The following is an 18,351-nucleotide window of genomic DNA, read 5'->3' as shown; positions in this document are numbered from 1 at the left end:
TCTCTCCAACATCACACACCACACCACACACATTCTACACAATGGGCTCTTCTGTCGAGTCGTCGAGGCCGATGCTCACTGCTGTACGTACCACTCTCTGTCTCTCTCTCTCTCTCTCTCTCTCTCTATCCCTCTCCTCCATACCACTCCTCATCCTGACCCGCCAAGCAGCAGCAGAACCAGCGCGCCTCCATCCGCTTCAGCACCTACTCCGCTGCCACTCTGGCTCCTTCAATCGCTCCCTCCCACCTGTCCGGTGACTCCGTCAACTCCCAAGATCCACGTGCCCAGGACATCAAGAGCTGGAATGCCGGCTTTGCCCGTCTGGAGGACAAGCGCCTGTCCCAGCAGCGATACACCGTCTCCCCCGAGCAGACCGACCACATGAGCAAGCTTGCTCTCGGCGCCAAACTCGAGCGTGCCCTCGGTCGACGACTCAGTGGCCAGGACGCCGTCTTCAAGTCCCGCACTTTTGACGAGAAGAAGATTTTGGCTTGATCGATATGTGTATGACCGACCGCTTTCCATCCATCCAGCCATCCATCCATCCATACACAGACTTGCTCCTCCATTCAACCACCACCACCACCACCACCTCAATCATACACGTCGATCATTATCATTCCGCATATCGCATCGTTATCATGCTAGACCAGCTGCCCGCTGTGGCATGCTCCGAGTCTCCTCTACACAATATCCACGACCTTGATTGTTCTACTGTTATGCCATCTTTTTTTTTGTTATCTTTGTTTTTGTTTTTTTTTATAAAATCAGCATACGTCTGATATATCATGGCACTGTTTACCTTTTTGTGAGCTGAAAGAGCTTTGGATCACGTTCAAATCCTGAGCGTTGGCAGCAAGTAGACCACGCATTAAAGGGCGCCGTAGTGAAATCTGTAAGGAGGGAGAATGCACGTATCAATGGAATTTCTGTTGCGCTGAATTCTGATTTCTGATTTCTGCTCCTTCCTAGCTTGGCTGACCTTTAGTCCCATTCCAGTTCATGCCAAGCTACCTAAACCCCATCCATTTCCTTCATCCATGGGGAACCACTTCGCCTACGTCACCTAACAAACCTTTGCATCCCTCGAACAATGTGCTGCAGCCTGGAATCTTGAAATGTCCCAATCTACAGACGAACCGGATGATCAGGGCAGACATGGCAGGAACATGCCCGTGTGTTGCCAATCCAGTTACCACTCCAGAACACCCACTGCTTGCAAACTTTTCTTCTCCTCGACCCTCCTCCATACACACAGATCCGTGGAAACTTCAGTAAACTAGACGACTAGCTATCCGTCCCCTCCGGAAAAGGAGGTGCGCGACGCCCTCGAGCCCGCCCTGACAGAAGTTGCTGAAGCTGTTTGGGGGGGCGCTGTTCAGAGCGTAGAAGCATCTTCACCTGCGCTTGGTCCTTCAGAGCGCGTCTCCGTTCAGAGCGCGTCATGCTACCATGGATTCACTACAACAATAGAAAAAAATTTATTCGCTGCCCGGCCTGTCCGCCCGCCTTGTGTGTACTTAAGAGCGGACACAATGTCTCCCCATTGCTCTCCTTCTTTCATTTTTCCCTGTTCCTGTCTCCGCATCCCTTTTCCCTTCACACACATTCATCCCTGAAAACAGCCCTCACATCTTCCACACACACTATATCCTCCTACCAATCAACCCTACCCGAACCGCTCTCCATCAATCACCATGAGTGGTTCGCACCGTCCCCCCACCTCTACCCTCCCAAACGGCGATGCGCCTGCTGGCTCGGGTACTGCTGGCTCGGGTACTGCTGGCTCTGGTGCCACTAATCCAATCCTGTCAACGCATCTAGAACCACTGCGCATCGTTCCCTTCTGTCATGATTATACACGTCCTCAGATGAGCGAATCGAACGCGCAAGCATCCATCTGGCACGCTGCTCAGCACGTCAACGACTGCGTCTCGTGTCTGTCACTAGAGAGACAGCCTGTAAGTCTAGCTGGATCTCGCAGTATCAAGGGAGAAAACAGTTGAAGCTGACCACATCATACAGCCTTTCTTCGGTAGCCATGTCCAGGCGACCAATTCCCAGCTCTCTTGGATACTCAGTTCGCTCGATAGACCCCTCAGCCCATTGGTCCCAGCAACGTCTGAGAGGCCAGCCTTGGGTCTGGAGAACTACCGACGCCGTCCTCTCCACGAGTTCGACTACCTGTTCTACGCAACCTGCTCCAGCATACGTCAACTCTACGACGAGCTGCATCTCCGACTCAGGAGCGGCTTCATATCCCTCGAAACAATGGTCGCCTGGCCCAATCTTAGCATCTGGCCTGACGTTGGCACCGTTCAGGATCTCGTCACCCGACTCCATGGTCTCTGGCTACTTCTCATGAAACAGGACTTGATAGCCGCATTGCAAATGCACGTCAAGATCAACCAGTACCTCACCGGCCTGCTCTCAGAAGCCACTCCATCCACGGATCCCTCAAACTCTCAAACTTTCACCGACAGTCTAAGGGCCGTCGAATCGTTGCGCGGTCCCGTCCGTCTTTTGCGCCATGTGCTCTCGCAGGATGGGCTGATTGAGATGAACAAGCTGGCGCCAGCAATGATTGCCATCGAGATCAATCGCTACATCACGCGAGAAAAAGCCCGACAGCAGTCAGATGGCGGAGAACATGTCCAGACAAGCATCCAACATGCCGGACATTCCTCCTCCCAGCACGCGGAAGTCGCTGATAAGCTACGTGAATTTCTTCGTCGTCAGACCATCCCCAAGGCCGTGTACAAGATGCACGACGGCAGCACACACAGTTCAACAAACTCGACCGACTCTACCACCGACACATCCCGCCCTTTGCCATCCCGCACTTTGCCATCCCGCACTTTGCCATCCCGCACTTTGCCATCCCACATTTCGCCGTCCCGCACTTCGCCATCCCGCTTGACTGCTCCCAAATCGACGAGCCAAGACCTGAAATGTCAATGCAGGAAAGATCCACGCAGCAGATGCATCTGTCTCAAGAGCTGTACCAATCGCGACTTTGAGTCTCGTCGTCTTCCCTGCCCCTGTCAACTCGATCCGGACTACGGCAAAAGGGGCGTTCAGAATGCGGAGCCTCTCCAGGTATACTCAATCAAACCGCCTCCGGGACTGCCAGCCACGCCGACTGCAGCTATTGCACAGTCTTGTCCTGGACTGCCAGCCACGCCGACTGCAGCTATTGCACAGTCTTGCCCTGGACTGCCAGCCACGCCGACTACAGCCATTGCACAGTCTTGCCCTGGACTGCCAGCCACGCCAACTACAGCCATTGCACAGTCTTGTCCGAAGCCCCCTCCTGGGCTGCCCTATCCCCCCAGGCCATCAGGATGCCTACCTGCCACCAATCCCTGGCCCTGGGGCAGCAGCGATGCCCATCAGTCTATGCCCGTAACTCCAACCAAGCCACGTAGCCACGCTCAGCATTCCACGTCTCTATGCAACAACTCCTCGAACAGTGTATCGCCTCCCAGCCAGACTTTCAACCCTGAAGCGGGCCTCTTCACTCCACGCCACGATCCTCCCCAGCCAGCAGCAGTCCGATATTACGGCCCAACCCAGACGTATCCAGACGGAACATCATCCTTCAGAGACATCAGCCCTATGCCATTCACCGCTGTCATTCCAGGTCTCGGTCACAAATACACAAAACCCCTGCCTCCAATTCCGTCCTCGGGCACTCCTCTTCCCCGCTCGCAGACGGAACCAGCCTTGGGCAGTCAGTTATCGCCTCAAAGCTCCGAAAGCGGACCAAGTCGCCATGTCCGCGCGACCAGCCAGGACTTTTGCGCGCAGACTTTCATCTCTGCGGGCGGGCCTGGCGGAGTCAATGATCGGCCGCTTGTCCCGTGGCACTTGCAAGCCCCTTCATCAGAATTTACGTTCAGCATGGCCGCTGAACGAATTCAGGCGACCCTACCACGACCCAGTCCATGGTCCTCGTCCACGTCACAGCAGCAGCAATCCAGGAACGCCGGCTATGCTCGCCACCAGAGCGTCAGTCCAATGGACGGTGACGAGACTGTCTCGCGTGCATCGCCTGCCAATACCGACCCTTTCACGTCTCCTGCCCGGTCGTATGGTCCCATCCAGCGGCCTGGTACAGAAGACTCGAGGAGAGCCCATCTCCGCTCCACACTGAGCAGGATTGGCCGTATGATTAGCAGCGGCACCTCAGAGAGGAAAGGAAAAGAGCCCGCCTACGAGCAGTATTAATCTGTACAGCACCTTGCCACATACAACAACACCTTGTTTTGAGAAGGAACGAAAAAGAAAAAAAAAGTACTTTCGACGATGAGCTGCTTTGAACATACACACCTCCTTGGAGATATAAATTCGACTGCAGCTCCTCTTTTGTCTTTATATCGCGTTGGCTTGACCAAAAATGGGAAAACGAAAAAATGGGAAAACGAGAAAACGAGGATGTGAAAAAAACGAGAAAATGAGAAATGAGGAGGGGGAAAAAACGTGAAAATGAGAAAATGAGAACAAGATTCACGTGGCGGCTTGGAGGGTTGGAACAGCAGCACATAATGTACATACATATCATCAGTATGCCGACTCTACCCGGCTGTTTCGCGTTTGTGTCTGCGTTCATAGTATAATCGTAATTGTATTGTAGCTCTTTATAATCTTTGTCAACCTCGTGCCTTCAGCTACAACCAACCATTCCCTGAATCATAGACAGATTCTAGCGGCATTTCTCTAGATTCGACGCTACTACGCTAGAGTGATTAATGTCAACAAAGCTAATCTTAGAAGCAGTCTAAGCACGGATTAGGCAAAGGACAGTACGTAGCTCTCTTGATCCATAGCAAAGCTCCGCCCAGGCACTTCCTTGAAAATTGGGTCTGCACGAGTCACGTCACCTTTCCATTGTTCCTGAAGCAAGGCTTCGCGCGCAAGTGGGAACGTCCGCTCGTCGGAACAGACAACTCTTCATCAACACTCGGCCACATCCTATCGTTTTGTCGCATGCTCACTTGGAAGATGCTACGGCCTCCATCATCTTGCCTTTACGTCCGCAACGCACAAATACCCACCTGCTAAGCCGCAAACCCCCCCCCCCCCCTTCATTGGTAGCACCATGCTAGCAATATCCTTCACCGCGAGCCGCACACAGGTTCTTACCTATCTTTTGTGTATCGCTCTATTCAGCATATCATTCCTCGTCTTCCTCAACGCATCCATCAGCTTCGTCATCACCGAGCGGATTGGGGACCGCGAAAAAGTCGGCAATGCCGTGGGCACACTTGGGTTCGCCGACGAGCTCGTCGCACTAGTCGCTTGTCCTCTATGGGGCGTATTGAGCGACCGTATAGGCGTGAGGGCGGTCGCAGTGATGGGCTATGCGATTGTCGGATGCAGTCTGTACGTGCTCGTGCAGGCGAAGAATGTCTACCCGCAATTGCTTCTTGCGAGGATATTCTTCAGCCTGGGAGGTGCCGCAACGTAAGTACTGCAGTTCTGGTACAGTCGAGTGATGCTCATATCATAATGCGCAGAGCTACAATGGTTACTGCGATCCTTCCAAGCATGACGTACATCGTCCAGCCCACGCCGGACACACGTTCGCACTCGCGATCACCCGCCCAGCGTCACAACGTTACTCCCTCGATATCGTCTGAACTCACGATAACACCAGCGAGATGGCGGAGTACGTCCCCCTCAACACCGAGTCAGTCCGATAATGATAGCGGCGCATCGACTTCGCGACTGGCTGGACTCGTGGGCATGTTCACTGGCTGTGGAGCCCTCATCGCATTGCTACTGTTTTTACCACTCCCTACAACATTTCAAGAGGCTGGCAAGTCAAGAGCGGAAGCAGTCGCGGACTCCTTCTACGTAGTCGGGGCGGTGGCTTTCGCTGTCGCGATTGGTTGCTTTATTGGCTTGAGGCACCTGCCGGGTGAGGACACGAAATCAATGCGAAAGATCTGGCAACACAAGACTCACAAAGACGATATATACTCACACTCAAGCATCAGCGCGCCGCCCGTGTTGTCGTACGCACAACAACTCCTGTCAGCCCTACGACTTGGCTTTCAAGATCGAAACATTGGACTAGGCTATCTTGGCGGGTTTGTTGCGCGCGCCTCGTCTGTCGCCATCTCATTATTCATACCTCTGTTTTGCAATGCATACTTCATCTCGACGGGGAAATGTCCCCCATCAGACACACCCCCCGAGGCCCTACCGCCAGACTTGAAGGACAACTGTCGCCGAGCATACATCCTGGCTGCCACTCTGACTGGCTCGTCCCAGCTGGTTGCGCTTATCTGCGCACCAATCTTTGGCTACTTCTCGGCCAAGTATTCGAACCGGTTCAATATACCACTACTGGTCTCCTCAATGACTGGCATTGCGGGTTATGTCTCATTTGCGCTTGTCAAATCGCCCGACCCCAAGAGTGAAGACGGCTCAGGCGGCATCTACTTCGTTGCCGCACTCTTGGGTATCAGCCAGATTGGAGCGATAGTCTGTAGTCTAGGATTGCTAGGTAGAGGCATACATGGAGAAGCAGGTGGCGCACGATCAAACAGTTCGAACGATGTCAACGGATATCGCGAAGCCCCTTCATACCCAAACTCAGCCTCCCATACCCGACCTTCAAGTTCAGGTGCCAATCCCAACGGCGCCTCACTGACTACTGCCAGGAACTCAAGAGACTTTGAAGCTGCGCCCCTGCTACCAACCGATCCTCCCTCATATGATCCGGAGCCCACCTCACGCACCCATCTCAAAGGCAGTATAGCAGGCATATACAGCTTACTTGGCGGCGCTGCGATCCTTTTGTTGACGAAGTTGGGTGGCTGGCTCTTTGACGATGTCGCCAAGGGAGGGCCGTTCTGGATGATGGCGGTTTTCAATGCCGCTCTTGCCGTGGGTGCCGTGGGAGTTGGGCTCAGGGGCTGGTTTGCTAAAGGGCGGGACGAATGAAAAGGGGGGGAGATACCATGCTTGGAACGTTTGCAAGGGTGGAAGGGATGAAGTCACGTTGACGAGTATAAAGCATCATTATCTTGGCAGATGATATCGTCATATATATTCTATACATTAACTCATGCAGACATGTCCGCACGCTGTATATACTGTACTGGCACCGTGAACACTTGGAGACGCTCTCCTCGCCACTGCCTGTGAAGGAGAATTAAGCGCGGCGCATCGGTTGTTAACGGTGACAACACCAACAGTTACAAGGAAAAATGAGCTCAGTACCTAACGTTGTGTGTGATTTGCTTTCATGGCGTAGATCCTGAAACAGTGGAATGCTGGTTGACGGATGCTGTGAATGGTGAGGTTTACCGCCAATTCCGGTCTCTAATTGGCGCCTGAGGCACGAGTTTGGCAGAAAAATATTTGGTGATTAGGAGCAGGCGCTCATGCCAGCTTTGATGTATAAAAATTGACCGGACAGCAGACTCATGTCATGACGATAGTTGCGTGGATAGTTCGTACTCAGATGTAAAATTCACGACACATACATGTTGCATGCCCAATTGTCGCTCGTGGATATATCTTATATGCTCGGTCGGCGGTATTAGTTGCGGGAGCTAGGGTGCCTGCTCCCTAGTCGCCACTCATTTTTCCGGCTAGGATAGAATTCGATTCATTGTCGTTCTCCCCACAACCTTTGCTCAGCATCAAGACACGTCTGACTTCCTCTCTCCATCTCTCTACGCGCGAATTGACCTTAGATCTTATCGTGTCTCTTCTATACACTTCTCCATCACATCCATAATACCGCCCACGCACACTCCGTTTCCTCTCTACCAAGCAAAGCTCCCCCGACTTTACTTGCCCAGCTTGACCTCGACCTTTGAATCTTCCCAGTCGCGATCTCCGAGTACGTCGTTGTAAGCTTTGAGGTCCTCAAACAAAGCTGACATGCGTACGTACTAGACATCTGTCTCATTTAGACGCCCTCATCTATTCAGACAGTCTTTCGTCACCCTTCCTTGCCTGCCCACTTTCCACATCGCTGTTTCGTTCAAGACTCCACATCACCTTTACCGCATCGGAATCATGGCTACCGAACAGATTACAAACGGCAACTTCGCACCTCATCAGCAAAACTACGGAAGCACAGAGAAAGACGGCGTCTCCTCTCAATCTTCATCGGGTGGCAGCGACATTCCCAAGGATGAGGTCGGCTGGTACTTTGTCGAGCAATACTACACCACCCTTAGCCGAAGCCCGGAGAAGCTTTTCGTGAGTAGCGGATAATATGGATCATGATGTCAAAAGCTTGCTAATCCGTCTTCAGCTCTTCTACAACAAACGCTCCCAATTCGTCTCTGGTACTGAAGAGGAGAAGGTTGCAGTCTGCATCGGTCAAAAGGTACTATTGTATATCGGTTCTGCTTCTCTAGCTTGATCATGTCTAACCCCAACCCTCGACAGACCATCAACGAACGCATCAAGGAGCTCGAATTCCAAGACTGTAAGGTCAGAATTACCAATGTCGACTCTCAGGGCTCCGATCAACACATAGTAATCCAAGTCATCGGCGAAATCTCCAACAAGCAACAACCGCACAAGAAGTTCGTTCAGACCTTTGTACTTGCCGCGCAGACGAATGGTTACTTTGTCCTGAATGACATCTTCCGTTACATCTCCGATGAGGATGCTGAGGTTGAGGCAGAAGATGCATCCCACGCCGAAGCCGCAGGCACCACTGAAGCGGTGTCCACCGCCAACGATACTCCGGCCGAATCATTGAGTAACAACGATGAGGCGACGGCACACAAGCTTGATGAGGATGACGAGCAAGCTTCTGCGACCGACGCAAATGCTGAGCCTGAGGTGTCTGCTCCGCCAGCTGCTGTCAACGGCACTGCAGCTCCTGATAACGCTGAGATCGACGTCGCTGAAGATGCCCCCGTTGCTGCTGCTGTCACCTCTACTGAAGAGAAGCCATCAGAAGAGGCTGCCGCTGCCGCCGTCGAGGAAGAAGAAGATGTAACGCAGCCCGAGAAGCCCAAAGATCCCGAGCCGACTCCAGTGCAACCAAAGGCTACCCCGGCCCCGGCCCCTACTCCTGCGAAGCCTGCTGTTCCCAAGTCCTGGGCCAGTCTCGCTGCTGCTGCGAACCGAGTCGCCATGCCTCAGATGCCCGGAGCTGCCTCGGGATCCACATCTGCCGCATCGAAATCTACAGCGGCTTCGGCGCCACAGCCCGCTGCCAACACAGCTCCACCCTCTGCTCCATCCGCTCCGGCCGCAGCGCAAGTTCAGCGAGACCCCTCTCCCGCCACCAGCGGCGCCGACTCTGCCGCTGGATGGCAGACGGCCGGCGCCGACCATAGCAAGCGCCAATCTCGGTCCATTGGCCAGCCCCAAGCAGAGGAACAAACCACGCGCGCCTACATCAAAAACGTATTCGAGGGCGTCAAGGATGATGAACTGAAGGCAGCACTCCAGAAGCACGGTGAGATCACCTATCTGGACATTAGCCGTGGCAAGGTAAGACGTGAAGCCCCTGACCTCTTGATGAAGCTAACGATAGTTTATAGAATTGCGCTTTTGTCGATTTTGCCACCCGTGCTGGCTTCCAGTCAGCTGTAGCTGCCAACCCACATAAAATTGGCGAGGATTCCGTCTTCGTCGAAGAGCGTCGCGTTCGCGCTGCCCAGGGTAACTTCGGAAACTCGTTCCCGCGTGGTGGTGCCCAGCGTGGCGGCCGCGGTGATGCCCGCCCAGCTGGCCAAGGCCGTGGAGGCTTCAAGCAGGATGGTGGCCGGGGCGGGTTCAACCCTCGAGGACGTGGTGGCACTTCCACTCCTCGTGGACGCGGAAACAGCCAGGCTGCCTAGACTCATCACTCGAATTCTGCAGTTCGCCAACGCCTCCCCCCCCCCTCTTCGACCGTTCTTGATTCACCAACGGAAGCGTACGCCACCTTAAAATTGAAAAAATGAGCACCCAAACCCATTCTTGATGTCACGAACTTACGCCTGTACTTTACCTACTACACTTAGCGCAATAGTGGAAACACACCCCGGACATGGTGGAAAAAGTTAAGCTTTCGTTCTCGGCGCGTCTACGGGTAACCCCAATGCCCCGTACCCCTTTAGTTTCAAAGCCCCTCTGTTGTTCAATTTGCTGCATAGCGTTGGCTTTTGTGTTTACACCTTTCCCCTTCCCTTCTGCCTGTAATTTCAGCATCATGTATCTTCGTTTATATCTTTCCGCGAGGGCTCAAGATGGCTGTGGATTTCTCGTTTAGGGGCTTGCTGCTTCAAGGAGATTCGAATGGAGGTCGCTTGTGCGTCGTGTCCTACAACACCTGAGAAAATGACGGAACGGAGACGGAGTAACAGGAAACTTACTACAACTATGAAAGCGGGCTAATTCCTGGGAGGAGAGGGCAGAATTGGCTAGAGCTGTATGATAGAGGAGGCATCTCAGTCACATGCTGCGCTTCCTAGGGATGGAAATCTCTAGATGTTTACAAAAAGTTACCTTTTACGCTGCTGTCTTGCTTAATGTCCTGGCGAAACACCTTCACTGATAAGTTGTTGCACCTGCAGTGACATTTAGCCAAGGTCAATCCAAAGCATGTTAACCTGAAAGAAAAGGGCGGCATGGTGAAGCATCATAGCATTCACAGCACTCCAAGGGGCCTTGCCCCTTGAACTGACGTCGATGTGGTGGTCCATGCTCAAGTACCCCGCCGCCCGGGCTACCTACTTACCTACCTCCGGGCTGTTGTCAAGTAGAGGTCCACTCCAACATTGTGACACGTTCGTTTACCTTTGATTCTTTTTGACGAAAAGACGAAAGCGGCGTACATATACACATACATACTAGCTTTCTACTACACGCACCCTCTCCCGACACACATATATTCCACCAAAAATGCGACCGCCGGCCGGGGTCGAGGTCGAGGCCGCTGTCGCCTTTGACCGACCGGCTCTACGATCCCGCAGTAAGTCTGGTGCGACGACTGCAACGGCAACGTCAGACCTCACGCCTATTACCAACCCTGGACCGAACGGTACTATGACTTTCTTCCTGCGAACTGAGGAGCAGATGGATCAGGAGCTAAATCGGGGTGTTGTGGAGGAAGGGAAGGCGCTGGATGATACGTCTGGAGACGGGTGTGCTCGAGGAGCTTGCAGCAGTGGCACAAAAGACTCGAGAGGACATTCTCCCAACATCCTCGACTCCCCAGCTTCCCGGTCCACAATACCAGACACGCCGAAATCGCTGTCCATGAAGTCCCTCCGCCTGTCCGACGAAGATTCTGTGACGGACGATACGACGAGCCAGGCGATCATGTCCAGTGACGAGGAAGAGGAAGAGGACAGGCGATACAATGGTCATCACAACGGGGAGCGATGTGGCAGTATGCCTCAGCTTGTTATGCCCAGCATACAGATGCCTAAACGACGGCCTTTCACGGCTCGGGGGAAAGAGATGGGCCGGCTCAAGGTCCTTGTTGCCGGCTTCAGCGGGGTGGGAAAGACGGCGTTGATAAGATCGCTCGTGCAGTCGTGCGAGGACATCGTCCACGTGGACCCACCCGTCGTAGCCTCACATACTCGAACGGTAGAGGGCCGGAGGAAAAGTGGTGGGAGGAGGAAGAGCGTTGGAAACATCGTCATGGAAACGTACGCCAGTACCAAGACTTACCCATCGTGGTGGTCGGAGTCGTTGGAGAATCATACGTTGCAACAGCGGAGGAAGAGTATGAGTGATTCCGTTCTGGAGCGAAACTTGTGTTTTATCGATACCCCAGGCCTTGACGCAGGGCCAGTGAACGAGAGGAGGGAAGGAATAGTGAGGTGCGTGGAGGATGCCTATTTGAGGAATGAAGGGACCGGTACGGCGGCGTCGGATTCGGAGGTACTTGCGATGCTGAGTGGGAGTGGAGGCACTCAGGTGGACCTGGTACTCTTCGTATTCTCACATCGTAAGTGGCTATGTGCGCGTCCCAAGCGTGTCACAGCTGACCTGCTGTTAGATCATGACATTGAAACCCAAGTCCAGGAGTTCCTGCGTCTCTCAGAAATTACGAATGTCCTTCCGCTGATCGGGCACGCGGACGAACTCGACATGACTGCGATGAAAGAGCTCAAGGACAGGCTCATGGCCTGTCTCGTATCCCGTGGCCAACCTCCATTACGGTTTATCAAGACCGCTAAGGATATTGCCAATCGACCAAAGGCACGAACCAATACTGTCACCGAGACCACTGCATGTCTGGATCAGAGTGCGGAGCAGACTGGGTACACTGACTCAAACGCGCCATTCGCCATATCATGCAAGACTGCTCCCGACACCGAAAACATGGACGCCTCGCTTCTCATGTCCTCTGACTACATCCAACCCCTTCTTCAATCCGACCTCTCATCTCTTGCCATGCAGCTCTTTGATCCTGAGAACATGGCCTGGCTCCGACATCTATCCGCCAAGAGGTACATTTCATGGCATAAAGCGTATGTCAAATTGGCACAATCCAAGATACCTTCTACCGGCATATCATCACCCGATTCCTCGCCTCATACCATACATACACCGTTTTCAGCTCTCGGTGCCTGCCAGACATCAGCGGCATCGTCACTCCTATCATCGCCTCGAGCTTCCGAGGTCCTTGTTCCATGCGGCACATCGCCGTTTTACTCGTACCCGGGTTCCATACATTCCGACAACCTTCCATCTCCACTAACCAATACCTTTGCTCTCACACGCTTCAGCCAACACACCGCCGCGGAAGAGGAACGCCTGTCCCGGATATCCATGGCCAAGTGGGCCACCGACCTCCAACGCTCGCTCCGCAACGAACGCGAACGCTTTAATTTCTTCGAGCACGGCAAGCGCACCAGATGGCATCTCGAAGAGGTACGCAACGGCCGCGTCATGCCCACCGCGCTGACCGGTCGCCCCACTTCATCCTCAGCATCCTCACCTCCGCGCGAGGGCTCGTACGCGAAGAGTCTGCCTCTGCCAAAGGACGCCGAATGGGCCGTCGTGAGGCATGGCGGAGGCGCTGGTGGTCTGAGCGGGAGGGATGTCAACTGGGCTGGTGTCAGCGTTGATCCCAGAGATCCCCTGGGGCTTTGTGATGTTGGGGATGGGGTTGTGAGAGGGGGCATGGTGGTTTTTGGCGTGGGCGTTGTTGGTGCGGTTTGTTGGGCTGTTGTTCGGTGGGCTGGGGAGGGGGGGCAGGGGCTGGGACAGACGGATTGGGCGTGGGTTTGGGGGGAGAGGGGGTGAGAGGGTGAGGGGTTGGGATTGTGATGTGTAGGAGGAGGGATTGGGGATGGAGGGAGGGGGAAGGGAGGTGTAGAGGGAGGTCGTGGGAGTTTCCGAGGATTGTGATGACGGAGTGGATTGGAGTGGAGTGGATTGGAGTGGAGTGGATTGGAATGGAGTGGATTAGGATGGAAATGGAATTGGAATTGGAATTGGAACGCAATGGAATAGTCCCAGCTCATGTCCGATATATACCAAGCCTCTCCGCCACAGTCAGTGATGCATATTTATATATATATACCAATCTCCCGTATTAGTCAACGCCCTAATCCTCTCAGTTTTGCATGCTCAACCAGTAACCAGCGACCAGCGACCAGCGAGCAGTAACCAGCAACCAGCAACCAGCGACCAGTAACCAGTCACCAGCAACCAGCAACCAGTAACCAGTATACTCCATATTGTACGTCACGTCCCGTCCCGTCTCGTCCTGTCAGATCAGACCAGACCAGACCAGACCAGACCAGACCAGACCAGACCAGACCAGACCAGACGAGACCAGACGAAACCAGGTCAGATCAGATTAGACCAGACCAGATTAGACCAGATTGGACCAGACGAGACCAGATCAGATCAGACCAAATTGGACCAGTTCAGACCAGATCAAGCCAGCTCAATGGCGGCGGTGGTGGCATTGTGGTGGTGGTGGCGATGGTAGTGGTATGGTAGTGGTGTAGTGTAGTGTGCAAGGAACAATCCGAGGAACGATTCGAGGAACGATTCGAGGAACGATTCGAAGAACGATTCGAGGAACAACTCGACAATTCGAAGCTCAAAGCTCAAAGCTCAAGGCTCAAGTTTCAAGGCTCGAGTGTCAAGTTTCATGCTTCGAGGCTCAAGGTTCGAGGCTCAGGTTTCAAGTGATGGGAATGAAAATGAATGGATGGATGAATACAAGGATTAAAATGGCTGGATGAATGGATGGATGAATGGATGAATGAATGAATGAATGAATGAATGAATGAATGAATGAATGGATGGATAAACAAACAAACAAGTAAACGAATGGTCGTTACCCCGCTTTTATCCCTATCTTAGCCATTCTATATCCGTGGATTATAGATGTGGATGTGGATGTGGATGTGGATATAGATGGATGTGGACATACGGCAGATCGGATATCCGTGGATTAGATATACAATACGTAGATATACGGCCAATGGATATACGGTAAGTAGATATACGGTACGTAGATATACGGTAAGTTAGATATACGGCCAATGGATATACGGTAAGTAGAAGTACGGTAAGTAGATATACGGTAAGTAGATATACAGTGTATTGAGTATACGGTAAGTTAGATATACGGTAGATTAGATTCAAGTTAGATTAGATTAGATTGAAATTAGATGTTCGTGCTTGCCTAGGTATAGATTCTTATAGAGCTGGGCGGTAAGCTATGGATAAGCTGTGCTTGGGTATAAGATGTGCTAGGATATAGATGTATGTACCTAGCCTACAGTGCCTACCTAGCCTACTTTCGTAGTTCCTGGGAGGTATATCGTGTCGTGGTAGGGCGTGGTATATCGTGTCGTGGTTGGGCGTGAGATATCGTGTCGTGCCATGTCGTGTCCTATCATGTCGTGTCCTATTCTATCATGTCATAGGGCCTAGATTATAATTAGAGGAAGGAGAAAGAAAGAGGGAGAGGAAGGAAGAGGGAGAGGAAGAAGGGAAAGGAAGAAGAGGAACGACGATGACGTTCGTGCTATGTACTATGTGCGGTCGTAGTAATAAAGAAAACGGTATTAACCATCGAGCTTAAAGCAGTCGGAATAGAAGAGCTAATTGTTAATTACCCAGGGATGATAATTGTTCTAACGTTGATGGTGATGTCAATTAAATAGAACGATGGATCGCGGCCCGCTTTAGCCGCTTTGACAGCGCCGCCGCCGCCCCCCACCCCCGGCTCGCGTCCCCGCGTCTGGCCTGGCTGCTTGGCTGGGCTAGTTTGCGATTTTGTGGGGGAGAGCGGGGACTGGTGCTTGTATCTTATTCAATTCGATGCATGCATGAACAGACAGACCGTCGAGGACGACCTCTACCATGCCACACGCGACACATTGTATCCATCCTCCCGGATGTATGCGTGTGTGTATGCGTGTCTGTGTGTGATCTTCCTCCCATGCCATTATTGCCATGGCAGTTCCACCCATTCCATGATACCCGTATATTCCCCAGCACGGCTGCTACGTGCTGCCAATGCCCGGATGCGACGCACCCATGTTTTTTTTTCTAAGCTTTCAATCGTTTGGGATACACGGAGTGGGTGGCTTGTGTATGTGGGGTGAGGGGGGTTGTGGTCTCTATGTAGGATTGATGGAAGGTGTTGCTTGGATGGCTGTGCGGATTGTCTTGTTGGTGGGTTTTGGGATGAGTGTTTGGGGCGGTGGGAGGGGGGTGTGTTTGGGCTGCGTGTCTGTATGGATTCATATGGATCTATATCTACATTCATATCCACAAGGCTGAGAATTAGATGCCATGCATTCACACCAACCGAAAGCGCAAATCGCATGTCCTCATGCACCACGACTCCAACCCAGACACCACAGCATGCCATTCTCAACGCACCATCCCACCACCGCAACTGTAACCCCCCGGCCCCATCTTCCGACCTTTGTAGAACCGTGGCGCGCTGTAAGACGGGGGTAATCTCCATTCCATTCCATTCCATCCATCCCTTGTCCGCCATCGTCTCGTCTATTCCTCCTCATTCGCGTGCGCAGCTTACATATAACACTGCACCTCCTACTTGCTACCTACCTACCTACCTACCTACCTACCCGTCAGCTCAGCTCAGCTCAGCTCAGCTTACCCTCCAGCATATATACACGCGCCTGCCAACTACCACCCTCCTCTCCCTCACGCAATTCTCGCTCTTACATACATCTACATGGCTTCAAGTTTGTACACAGTATCCTAAAGCCTCTCCTTTTGTTTTTTTCTTTCCGCAAACAAACTGCTCGGAAGGAGAGAGAGATACCCGTCCCATGTTGCCGCTACCGTCATGTCGCTGTCGTCCCAGGAGCGCGAGTTTGCGATAAAGAGCGGGCTGTACCGGGGCCGGCGGGCGCTGCGCTCGAGGGGTTCGGCGACAGGGGGCGAGAAGGAGGAGGAGGAAGGGCGGGAAAAGGAGGATGCAAAGGTCGCGCACTCGTATAATGTCGCGCTGACGGATGCGACGGAGCGGCAGAAGCCCTCGCCGTGGACGCGGAATATGTTTTCGGTAACTATGTCTCTCACTTAAACCCATAGTACGTCTGGGGGGAAGTCACTAACGCAAAAGTGTGAGAGAATAGCTGTACGCGTGTCTGCTGCTGGCGACGCTGAATAGCTGCATTAATGGCTATGATGGCTCGTTGATGGCTGGGATAAACACGTATGAGCAGTACCGTGTTTACTTTAATTTCCCGATTGATAAGGGCACGCCGTCGACGGGGATTGTGTATGCTATATACACGATCGGGAACCTGCTTGGGTCGTTTGCTGCTGGGCCTGCGACGGATTTTCGAGGTATATAACACCACTTCCCCCGTCCCCCTAACTCCATTACATTCCACTTCACTGGCTGACACTCAATCCCGCAGGCCGCAAATGGGGCATGTTCATCGGCTCCGCCGTCATCGTCCTCGGCACCGCCATCCAGGCAACCTGCACCCACCTCTCCCTCTTCATGCTCGGCCGCTTCACCCTCGGCTTCGGCGTCGCCATCTGCGCCTCCGCCGGGCCCGCCTACGTCTCCGAAATGGCCCACCCGAGCTACCGCGGCACAATGACAGGCATCTACAACACATTCTGGTTCCTCGGCGGCATCCCAGGCGCCTTTGTCCCCTTTGCCACCTCCACACTCCCCGGGACCGCATCCTGGCGCCTGCCCATCTGGCTGCAGATTGTCTTCTCCGGGGCCGTGCTGCTGGGCAGTCCGTTCCTCCCCGAGACGCCGCGCTGGCTGATTGCGAACGATCGGCATGAGGAGGCGCTGGATGTGATGGCGCGGTTTCACGGCGAGGGCTGTCGCGACAGTCCGATCGTGCAGCTCGAGTACAAGGAGATGGTCGAGGACATCAGCGTCACGGGCGCGGACAAGCGCTGGTGGGATTACCGGGAGCTGTTCGACTCGCGGGAGACGCGCTACCGGACGCTGCTTGTCGCGGCGATGGCGGTCTTCGGGCAGTGGTCTGGCAACGGGCCGGTCTCGTACTTCTACCCGACCATGCTGCGCGGCGCCGGGATCGAGGGGAATAACATCCGGCTGCTGTACAACGGGATGCAGAACATTGTGTCGTTTGGCGGCGCGATGGTCGGGGCCGTGTTTACGGATCGCTGGGGCCGGCGGCCGCAGTTGCTGGTGTCGACGTTTGTGATTGTCGTGCTGTTTGCTGCCATTGCGGCGCTGAACGCGACGAATCTGCGGACTGACGGCGTGACGGGCGCGTACATTACGCTTGACGACGGGACGATTGCCGTGCAGCGCCCTGCGCAGGCAAAGGCCATCATCGGCCTGATTTTCATCTTCGGATTCGTGTACTCGGCCGGCTACACACCACTGCAAGCACTCTACCCGGTGGAATGTCTGCGCTACGAGAGCAGGGCGAAGGGGATGGGGTTCAACAATTTCGTGATCAATCTGGCCGGGTTCTACAATACTTTTGTGACGGAGATTGCGTTTACGGGGGCCGGGTGGAAGTACTATATCCTGTTCATCGGCTGGGATAGTCTGGAGTTTGTGTTTATTTATTTCTTCTTTGTGGAGACGCGGAGGCGAACTTTGGAGGAGTTGACGGAGATTTTCTGTGCGCGGAAGCCGGTCAGGGCGAGTCTGAGTCGGACGGCGGTGTTGGTGCGGGATTCGGAGGGGGTTATGGGGGTTTTGGATGAGTGAGGGAGGTAGGTGGGGAGAGAGGGGGAAAAGGGGGAAAAGGGGGGCATAAGGGGGGCATAAGGGGGGCATTAGGTAGGCGTTCAATTGTCGCTTTATAGAAAGAAGCATTCGGTACATCTTCGATCGAGCCCGGTGTCGATGCGTTACGTTCCCAAAACTGACAGAACTCTAGAGTGTGTACCTGACCTCCTATG

The 18,351-nt window shown here is 53.6% G+C and overlaps 6 protein-coding genes across 6 annotated transcripts; all 6 read left to right on the top strand.

The window, feature by feature from the left end:
* Nucleotides 1-41: 41 nt before the first annotated feature.
* Nucleotides 42-498, top strand: EJ05DRAFT_501904 (uncharacterized protein; the record flags this gene model as incomplete). The annotated part of the gene is made up of 2 exons (XM_033747176.1): nucleotides 42-83; nucleotides 172-498. The coding sequence occupies 2 exons, from the start codon at nucleotides 42-44 to the stop codon at nucleotides 496-498; spliced, it is 369 nt and encodes a 122-aa protein (XP_033598851.1).
* Nucleotides 499-1,491: 993 nt separating this feature from the next.
* EJ05DRAFT_64215 (uncharacterized protein) lies at nucleotides 1,492-4,350 on the top strand. The gene is made up of 2 exons (XM_033749835.1): nucleotides 1,492-1,964; nucleotides 2,029-4,350. The coding sequence occupies exons 1-2, from the start codon at nucleotides 1,701-1,703 to the stop codon at nucleotides 4,231-4,233; spliced, it is 2,469 nt and encodes an 822-aa protein (XP_033598850.1). The 5' UTR covers nucleotides 1,492-1,700; the 3' UTR covers nucleotides 4,234-4,350.
* Nucleotides 4,351-5,104: 754 nt separating this feature from the next.
* EJ05DRAFT_487308 (uncharacterized protein) lies at nucleotides 5,105-6,957 on the top strand (the record flags this gene model as incomplete). Its single annotated transcript, XM_033745606.1, has 2 exons — nucleotides 5,105-5,469; nucleotides 5,553-6,957. The coding sequence occupies 2 exons, from the start codon at nucleotides 5,105-5,107 to the stop codon at nucleotides 6,955-6,957; spliced, it is 1,770 nt and encodes a 589-aa protein (XP_033598849.1).
* A 944-nt stretch (nucleotides 6,958-7,901) lies between these two features.
* EJ05DRAFT_64159 (uncharacterized protein) lies at nucleotides 7,902-9,929 on the top strand. Its single transcript, XM_033749833.1, has 4 exons — nucleotides 7,902-8,229; nucleotides 8,285-8,359; nucleotides 8,422-9,483; nucleotides 9,534-9,929. The coding sequence occupies exons 1-4, from the start codon at nucleotides 8,044-8,046 to the stop codon at nucleotides 9,831-9,833; spliced, it is 1,623 nt and encodes a 540-aa protein (XP_033598848.1). The 5' UTR covers nucleotides 7,902-8,043; the 3' UTR covers nucleotides 9,834-9,929.
* Nucleotides 9,930-10,878: 949 nt separating this feature from the next.
* On the top strand, nucleotides 10,879-14,139 carry EJ05DRAFT_501900 (uncharacterized protein; the record flags this gene model as incomplete). Its single annotated transcript, XM_033747175.1, has 3 exons — nucleotides 10,879-11,935; nucleotides 11,987-13,149; nucleotides 13,966-14,139. 3 exons carry the CDS (start codon nucleotides 10,879-10,881, stop codon nucleotides 14,137-14,139), a joined length of 2,394 nt encoding a protein of 797 aa, XP_033598847.1.
* A 1,850-nt stretch (nucleotides 14,140-15,989) lies between these two features.
* Nucleotides 15,990-18,157, top strand: EJ05DRAFT_466707 (general substrate transporter; the record flags this gene model as incomplete). Its single annotated transcript, XM_033742817.1, has 3 exons — nucleotides 15,990-16,501; nucleotides 16,575-16,788; nucleotides 16,863-18,157. Exons 1-3 carry the CDS (start codon nucleotides 16,283-16,285, stop codon nucleotides 18,155-18,157), a joined length of 1,728 nt encoding a protein of 575 aa, XP_033598846.1. The 5' UTR covers nucleotides 15,990-16,282.
* Between the last annotated feature and the right edge of the window lie 194 nt (nucleotides 18,158-18,351).

The sequence above is a fragment of the Pseudovirgaria hyperparasitica genome (genome assembly GCF_010093815.1).
Source record: "Pseudovirgaria hyperparasitica strain CBS 121739 unplaced genomic scaffold EJ05scaffold_11, whole genome shotgun sequence".
Lineage (NCBI taxonomy): Eukaryota > Fungi > Ascomycota > Dothideomycetes > Acrospermales > Acrospermaceae > Pseudovirgaria > Pseudovirgaria hyperparasitica.
This window is presented reverse-complemented; position numbering and strand designations above follow the sequence as displayed.